Source organism: Crotalus tigris, unplaced genomic scaffold, assembly GCF_016545835.1.
Source record: "Crotalus tigris isolate CLP2741 ecotype Arizona unplaced genomic scaffold, ASM1654583v1 scf7180000020185.79499, whole genome shotgun sequence".
Taxonomy (NCBI): Eukaryota; Metazoa; Chordata; class Lepidosauria; order Squamata; family Viperidae; genus Crotalus; species Crotalus tigris.
In genome coordinates, this window is record NW_024097898.1 from 70,894 (window position 1) to 79,499 (window position 8,606).

The following is an 8,606-nucleotide window of genomic DNA, read 5'->3' on the forward strand; positions in this document are numbered from 1 at the left end:
TTGGACCCAAAGGGGAAGGGAGCGGATTCGAAAGAGGACCAAATCAGGGTTTTATTTCTGGGAATATTGGGGGGGAGGGGGAGAGAGCGATTCCCTGGATGGATTCCCACCAGCAGAAAAAGGGGCCCCGAACCCCCGAAGACCCCCCACAGGGACTCCCCGAAGCAGCTCTCCCACAGAATAAACGCCACCGAAACCAGAAGCCAGGGGGGCGTAGAGCGCCCCGCCATCCTGTCCACTAAATTCAACCTGCGCTACTAAATGGCGGGAAAGAGTCCACCCCCCCCCCCCGGTGATCAACAGCCCAGCGGACCCTCCCGCTTTTCCCAGCCCCGCCGTTCTGCCCCTCCCCCCCCAAGAGGCGGAATCCCTGGAAGGGGATTTCCCGATGGAACTTTCACTTTCCTTTCCCCGCCCCCGTCTCTCGAGCTGCGTCTGGACCTCCGCCCAGCAACAATGACGACATGGGCCTATTCTTTTTTTCCATTGGTCGAGTTCGCCCAATCGCCAGCGGGCTCCGGATTGTTGCGCTTGTTGATCGACGCGACTCTTTCTCTGGCTGCGGCTTCCGGGAAACGGAGCGCGGGTGGAGGATCGCCAGCCGGGATGTCTCTGCGCTCTGCGCCCCTGTTGCTTCTAGTATTGGTGACGGTCGCCTCGCAGGAGAGCCGCTTCGGTGAGTCCCTTCGGGGCCCGGGGGGGGGGAAGAGTTTCCCGCCCCTTTTATCTGCTAGGGAAACTTTCTCTCCTCCCCCAAAAGTTTATTCCCAGAAAGAGAATCCTCACCCGGTCCTCTTTCTAGTCCGCTCCCCCTCCCCCCCTCTGGCCACCTTATGATTTAAGTCAGTGTTTCTCAACCTTGACAATTTTAAGGCACGTGGACTTCAACTCCCAGAATTCCACAGCCAGCATGGAATTCTGGGAGTTGAAGTCCACATGCCTTAAAATTGTCAAGGTTGAGAAACACTGATTTAAGTTGCCTGGGCCTCTGAGTTTTAATCACGTGGTCATGGGGATGCTGCCAAGTTCGCAACTGTGAAGGACGGTCACGAGTCATTTTCCTTAGTGCCTCTGTAACTTTGAACGGTCACTAAATGAACTGTTGTAAGTCGAGGACTACCTGTAAAGCAGGAGAAGCGTGTACAGAGAAGCTTTCCTTGAATGATCTTCCTAAAGACCTGTCCTTTTTTCTTGTCATTTTTCTCCTCGATCTCCCTCCCCCCCTGCTCCATCCTAAACCCCAGTATTATCCCTGGGCTTTTTTTCTAGGACAGGCAGGATTCCTAATAATAATAATAATAATAATAATAATAATAATAATAATAATAATAATAATAATAATAATAATAATAATAATAATAATGTGGACGTGGCAGTGCCTGGAGACAGCAGAATCGAAGAGAAAGAACTGGAGAAGATAACAAAATACAAAGACCTACAAATAGAAATAGAAAGACTGTGGCAAAAGCAAGCAAGGATAGTACCAATAGTAATAGGCTCCTTGGGTGCAATCCCAAAGCAGCTGGAGCACCACTTGAACACCATTGGCATAGACAAATTCGCTATTAGTCAATTGCAAAAGGCGGCCTTACTAGGAACTGCTTCCATCCTGCGACGATATCTGTAATACCATCAAACCTCCACATCTGCCTATCCCAGGTCCTTGGTAAGGACTCGATAGGTAGACTAAATGCCAAATCCAGCCTGAACATCTGGCTGACTGTGCGATGATCCATAATAATAATATAATAATAATAATAATAAACCTTTTATTATCAAAGTATAATATGTATACAGTGAAATTGGCTGAGCCTCCCTCTGTGCCCCCCCTCACCACAAACTCACAGTGACTACAAACCCCCAACTTATTTCACCCTGTGAACTAATTGCACATCACGCAGGCCTCATGAGTCTTGTCATGCATAAAGTTATAAAGTTATGTCCCATTCAGAAGCCTGACGGCCCATAGATAAAAGCTGTTCTTCAGCCTGCTGGTACGGTTGGCTATGTTTCTGTATCTCCTACCCTCCTTCCATTTCAGAAGCCACCAACATGGGACAGTTGGCAAAACTAAAAATATTTAAAATTCATTATTCCTTAGTAATTCGAAAGAGGGTCTTGGGGTGTTCTTGCTTGTTTGCGCAGGGAAACTATCAATGGAGCAGCTTTCCAAAAAGGTATAAAAAAGAAGCATTGAATAGGGTAAGTTGGAGGCAGAAGCAGAGAAGCTACTATGGATGGAGAGCATGAAATGGATGGCTTGCTTGGACACAGACAGGCCCAAGCTGACCAGCCCTTCCTGACTTGAGGATTTACGATTGTGAGGATGCCCAACCTGCGTTACATTCACATGTTTCTCCTCTCAGGCAGATTTCAGACTCCCTCACTGCTCAGCCCCACAAGGGAAAGAAGCCGGTTCTGGATCATGGAAGATCCGATTCCCCCTCCTTCTCTTGGAGAAAAGCCCTAATCCCTTTGGATTCTGAAATCTCCCCAGAGCAGGAAGTGGATCTGGGGATCACTCTCCCCAAAAGCTCTGAGAAACCACTGGAATTGTGGGGAGGAGCAGGAAGAAGGAGGCCGAGGCCTTTGCCTTGGATGACTGGGAAGGGCTGGGAGACCATGTTGGAGGGACTGGGCAGTGGGACTGTTTCTTTCACTGGGCTGTATAGGTCCTGCCCTTTTCTGTGCAGATCCAGGTTATGGCCAAATGATCCTTAAAATGATCTTTAAACTCTTTAGTGCCCTGGAAGAATTCCTGATCTGAAGATCACAATGGTCTCTTTTTTTCAATTGCAGCCCCTTCCTTGCTGATTTTTCAGGTTAACTGATCTTAAGATATTTAAATGTAGTAGCTGGAACAGTAAAATTGGACAATGGGCCAGGACACACAGTTGCAGCTGATTGGCTAGAGAGTGCCGGCTCCTGCAGGAGGCAATCCATGCTGTGATTGGTTGCTGTGAGTGTAAAGGGGGAGTTTCCTTTTTTTCCCGCCTTTTTCTTCTGTGTGTTCTGTATGCTGCTTGATTTACCTCATGATGCTCCTCTTTATCCTGCCCATCTTGTCTGCTGTAGATATAGGTGTAAAATGTATTCATTTGTATAAAACTACATGTTTGTATCAGTTTCTTTGACTTCATTTGGACACCGGCTGCTCAATTCCTTGACGAAGTCATTTGTCGGGCACATCTTATTTTCCTTTGATTATTATGTCCCAAAGGACTTTCTTTGTTTTCCTCGAAGACACTTTAGCTTCACATCCAAGAATAGCCATAGCACTTAGACTCATACAGGTCGTCCTCAACTTATAACCACAACTGAGCCCAACATTTGTTGCAAAGTGAAACATTTGTGAAATGAGTTTTGCCCCATTTTACGACATTTCTTGCCACAGTTGTTCAGTGAATCACTGCAGTTGGTAAATTAAGTAACGCAGTTAAGTGAAATTGGTTTCCCCTGGACCCCCCTGGACATTGCAACTGTCATAAATACGAGCCAGTTGCCAAGCATCTGAATTTTGATCACATAACCATGGGGATGCTACAATGGTCGCAAGTATGAAAAATGATCCAGTGATGTTGTAACTTTGAATGGTCACTAAATGAACTGTTGTAAGTCGAGGACTAGCTGTATACCGCTTCACGGTGCTTTACAGCCCCCTCTAAGCAATTTACAGCAGAGTCCCCCAACTTTTCTGGTTTGGCGGCCCAAAAGGAAAGGGAGCAGCAGGGAAATGTGCGTGTGCATGACCCCGTGTGCGTATGTGCAAAGGCTGCGTGCATGCATGTGCAAACAGGCCGCCGGTGCTCACCATGTGACCCTGGTGGCGGTGCTAACATCCCTGCGCATGTGCAAATGGGCTAGGGCCCATGTGGCAGTGCTACTGTGAGTGGAGCGGGGCTCACCAGCTATTCCCCGGGCCCGGTGGCCAACAAGCCACGGCCCAGTATCGGGTTGTGGACCATAGTTTGGGAACCCCTGGTTTACAGAGTCAACATATTGAACCCAACAATCTGTGTTCTTATTTTACTGACCTCGGAAGGACGGCAGCTTCAGTTCTGAATGAATGGTGGTGGAAGGATTTATATTCCTGGTAGTCATCTAGTCGTTAGCACTCCCTCTGAGACTCCTTGAGGCCACTTGGAGGTTTATCTGTGCCCTCCGGGTCCCCTGAATAGAGATAGTCCTGAAGTTACAGCAGTTCATTTAGTGACCATCTGAAGTTACAATGGCACTGAAAAAAAGGACTTACAACCATTTTTCACCTTTACAACCATTGCAGCATCGGGATTTCTATTCGGACGCTTGACAACTGGTTCATATTTATGACGGTTGCAGTGTCCCAGAGTCACGCGATCCCTTTTTACAAACTTCTGACAAGCAAAGTCAAATTCACTTAACAAGCCTTGGAATATATATTAGCAAGAAGAAGGCTATTGAGTGACTGCTGCATAGTTCCCAGAGACCGGTGAGGTCCCACAGATTGGGCCTCCTTCAGATCCCGTCGGCCAGACAATGTCGGCTGGCGGGCCCTCGGGGAAGGGCCTTTTCTGTGGTGGCTCCGACATGGTGGAATCAACTTCCCCCCCGAGATTTGAACTACTCCCACCTTGCCGGCCTTCAAGAAAGCTATTAAAACTCTCCTGTTCCGGCAGGCCTGGGGTTGATGTCCCCGGGGGGGGGGATTCGATTGGGACATGCTGTGTGAATGTATTCATTTTTAATTGTTATATTTGTTGTTTTAATTTTGTACACCGCCCTGAGTCCCTAGGGATTGGTCGGCATATAAATTTTATTAATAATAAATAAATAAATAACATTATGATAATTAACTATTATCTATTATTGTTTGTTAAACACATGAACCCAGACATTATGCTGTTTGCTAAATATTGAGAATGTTATTTGGAAAAACCCCAACCCCAGCCTTAACCCAAATCCCAACCTCAACCCCACCTTATTCCTAACCCTGTAAAAACTAATAAAATCTAACAAGCCTAATTTAACAATTGCAGTGATTCACTGAGCAAAGGCAGCAGGAAAAGCCGTAAAATGGGGCAAAGCTCACTTAGCAAATTTCTCACTTTAGCAATGTCAATTTTGGGCTCCGCTGTCATCCATCAAGGACTACCTGTATTGCAAATGGATTGGAACCTCCTTGAAGCTGCTGAAAGGATGGTGTTGTCAATAGATCGGTGGTGTCCATCCTAGGAGAACAAGCCCATCAGGACAAGATGCGGCAGTCCATCTGAAAAAGAAGGGTCCAACTCCGACGGTCTCTGGATGAAGCGGATTATCTAGACCCTTTTCAATCTGGCTTCAGGCCCGGCTTCAGCACAGAAACTGCTTTGGTCGCGCTGATGGATGATCTCTGGCGGGCCCGAGACAGAGGTTATTCCTCTGTCTTGGTGCTACTTGACCTCTCAGCGGCTTTCAATACCATCGATCATGGTATCCTTTTGCGACGACTCGAAGGAGTGGGAGTGGGAGGCACCGTTTTACGGTGGTTCTCCTCCTACCTCTCTGGCCGGTCGCAATTGGTATTGGTAGGAGGGCAGAGGTCAACCCCGAGGCCCCTTGAATGCGGCGTGCCACAGGGGTCGGTCCTCTCTCCCCTCCTATTTAACATTTATATGAAGCCGCTGGGTGAGATCATCAGACAGCACGGGGTGAGGTTACACAGTATGCTGATGATACCCAGTTATATATCTCCTCCCCGAGCTCTCTCAGTGAAGTGGCCGATGTGATGGGCCGTTGCCTCGAAGCCGTGAGGGTCTGGATGGGGGTTAACAGACTCAGGCTCAATCCTGACAAGACCGAGTGGCTTTGGATGTTGCCTCCCAAGGATCATGCCGACTGTCCAGTGTTGACTCTTGCGGGGGAAAATATACCCCCTTCAGAGCGGGTTCGCAACTTGGGTGTCCTCCTTGATCCACAGCTGAATTTGGAACATCAATTGACGGCTGTGGCTGGGAGGACCTTTGCACAAGTTCGCTTGTTGCACCAGTTGCGACCCTACCTGGACCGGGAGGCTCTCCTTACAGTCACTCACGCCCTTGTCACCTCACGTTTGGACTACTGCAACGCGCTCTACATGGGGCTACCCTTGAAAAGTATTCGGAGACTACAGTTGGTCCAGTATGCAGCTGCGCGAGTGATAGTGGGTGCTCCTCGATACACCCACGTTACACCTATCCTCCGTGAGCTGCACTGGTTGCCTGTTGGTCTCCGGGTCCAATTCAGAGCCAGGCTATTTGCGAGTCCGCCTACTACCTCATAGTTCCCTATGTCCGGTTAGATCCCACAGGCTGGGCCTCCTTCAGGCCCCGTCGGCCAAGCAGTGCCATTTGGCGGGGCCGCGGAGGAGGGCCTTCTCTGTGATGGCGCCCACGCTTTGGAATCAGCTCCCCCCTGGAGATTAGGACCCCTCCCACCCTGTTGGTCTTCCGTAAGCTACTTAAGACCTGGCTTTTCCGGCAGGCCTGGGGTTTATAAAACCTTACCCCTGGATGATTGTTTTTGTATTGTTGTTTTGTTATGTTTTATGTGTTTTTTATTGTTAGCCGCCCAGAATCCTTCGGGAGTGGGGCGGCTTATAAATTTTAATAATAATAATAATAATAATAATAATAATAATAATAATAATAATAATAATAATAATAATAATAATAATGATGGTCCGTCTTTTGAAGACAGTGGTCCACATTCTGGACAGAGAGGGCCCCTGGTTTGAAAGGGGGGTCATACGCTATAATTGAACAACCCTCTCTCAAAAAGACAGGAAAGGATATGATACCACTTATTTCCTGTTTACAACACAATCCTTTCAGCAGCTCCAAGAAGGTTCCACTCCCATTTGCACTACTCGGGTGACTCTGAAGGCATAGAGAAACTCCTGTTGTGATTCCGTGCCAGCCTGTGATCTCGGTAGTTGAGTCTGGGTAATCCGAGGAGCAAGAGGGGCCTGGAGAGCCATCAGAGTCGGAGGGAGGCTCTGATGAGCTGCAGGACTTACAGACTAATGAAGAGGCCAGTCCTTCCACTTGTGATCGAGCTGAGAGCCAGCTGTGCTGGGAAGCTGAGTCAGAGGAAGCACAGCTGGAAGACCTCAGAGACGCTTGTAAACGTAGACAGGTCACACGAAAAGGACAGAGGGAGGCAACGGGGCAACTCCAGGGAAGGAGGAGAAAGCAGTGAGAAGCCATGCCTTGGGGGCTGCGTAACAAAAAAGGAATGTGTGAGCAGGGCTGGTTGCTGGAGGCAACCGTTTGCCAAGAACTTCAGTGTTAAGAGATCATGGTCTGTTTATTTTGCCTGTGTTATTTCCTGTTTGACTCGTGCTCCGTTTTTGCTTTTGGACAAGGTCCCCGTTGGAAAAGTGTTCTGTTGCTTTTGTTTTCTGGGACAATTATCAGGTCTGTAGCTCAAATAAAAAGGGTTTATTTTCCAGTCTATTGTTAAAAGAGGTTGTCTTTGTGAAGTAACAAGGACATACGTAGGCTGGGACAGAAGAACTCCAAGTGGCCCCCAACGAGTGGAATGAACCCCACTGAGTCCTGGGTTCAAAGCCAATTCCTACTCACGATGCCTGAACTCTGTGGGACAGGAGGGGGAACTTCCCAGCCGGGCATGAGAAGGAAGATGGCTTCATGGCTTCATTGCTGCTCTCCTTACTCCCACAAGGGTCCCATGGCCTCTGGTCCTTCCTGGATCCCTCTTTCTCTCCCCCGTCTAATAAAATCTCCCCTCGAATCTTAAACTTATTAATAACGCATGTTGGCCCTCAGTGGGGTGAGATTATTTGAAAGTTGGGGTGACCAAGTGGGGTTTCCTGCTGTTTGGGGGTTGGAACTCCCTCCAGGCCTCTGGGAAGCCTCCTTGGGGCAGAGACTGAGAAATCTAGGAGAGCCTTGCTGGAAGGAGGCACATTTGAGGGGGGGGGTGTCAAGTAGAGTTTGGGGGATCTGTTCTTGCTTTGGCCCTGCTTTTTCCTTCCCCTTCTCTCTCCCCCCAAACTTCTCTGCCCTCTAACCTTTCAGTCCTCCCCAAAAGTTGCTTCCTGTTTCACCCTCTGCCTCCTCTTCCTCTCGCATCATCTCTCCCTTCCTTTCCTCCCTTCTTTCTCTCCCCTCCCCCCCAGGTTTCTTCTTCCTCCCCAGACCCTAAGATGGGGCCAGCTGTGCCCCATAGGATCAGGGTTCCTGAGCTGAACCCTCCCTCACTTTGCTCCTCTGGGTCCCTTCCAGGCAACTCCTCGCACTCCCTGAAGTATTTCTACACCTCCATCTCGGACTCCAGTCAGGAATCGCCTCATTTTGTTGTTCTGGGGTACGTGGACAGTCAAGTCTTTGCTCACTACGACAGCAACAGCCAGAAGTTCCAGCCTCGAGTCTCCTGGATAGAGAAGGTGGAGAAGAAAGACCCCCAGTACTGGGAAAAATACACCGAGATATTACGTGACAACGAGAAGCTGTTCAAAGAAGACCTGGAGAAGCTGAAGACTCGCTACAATCACAGCAACGGTGAGTGATGGGACGGGTGGCTCCTCCTGCCCCATATTCCCCCCCCCCTGCCCTGCCCTCATCTGCCATCTTTGGGGGGACAAG

The 8,606-nt window shown here is 48.9% G+C and overlaps 1 protein-coding gene across 1 annotated transcript; it reads left to right on the forward strand.

Annotated features, from left to right (window-relative positions):
* Positions 1 to 519: 519 nt before the first annotated feature.
* Positions 520 to 8,522, forward strand: LOC120318351 (H-2 class I histocompatibility antigen, K-W28 alpha chain-like; the record flags this gene model as incomplete). The annotated part of the gene is made up of 2 exons (XM_039365834.1): positions 520 to 676; positions 8,247 to 8,522. Coding segments are annotated over exons 1-2 (346 nt in total), but the record flags the coding sequence as incomplete, so codon positions are not given.
* Positions 8,523 to 8,606: the final 84 nt, after the last annotated feature.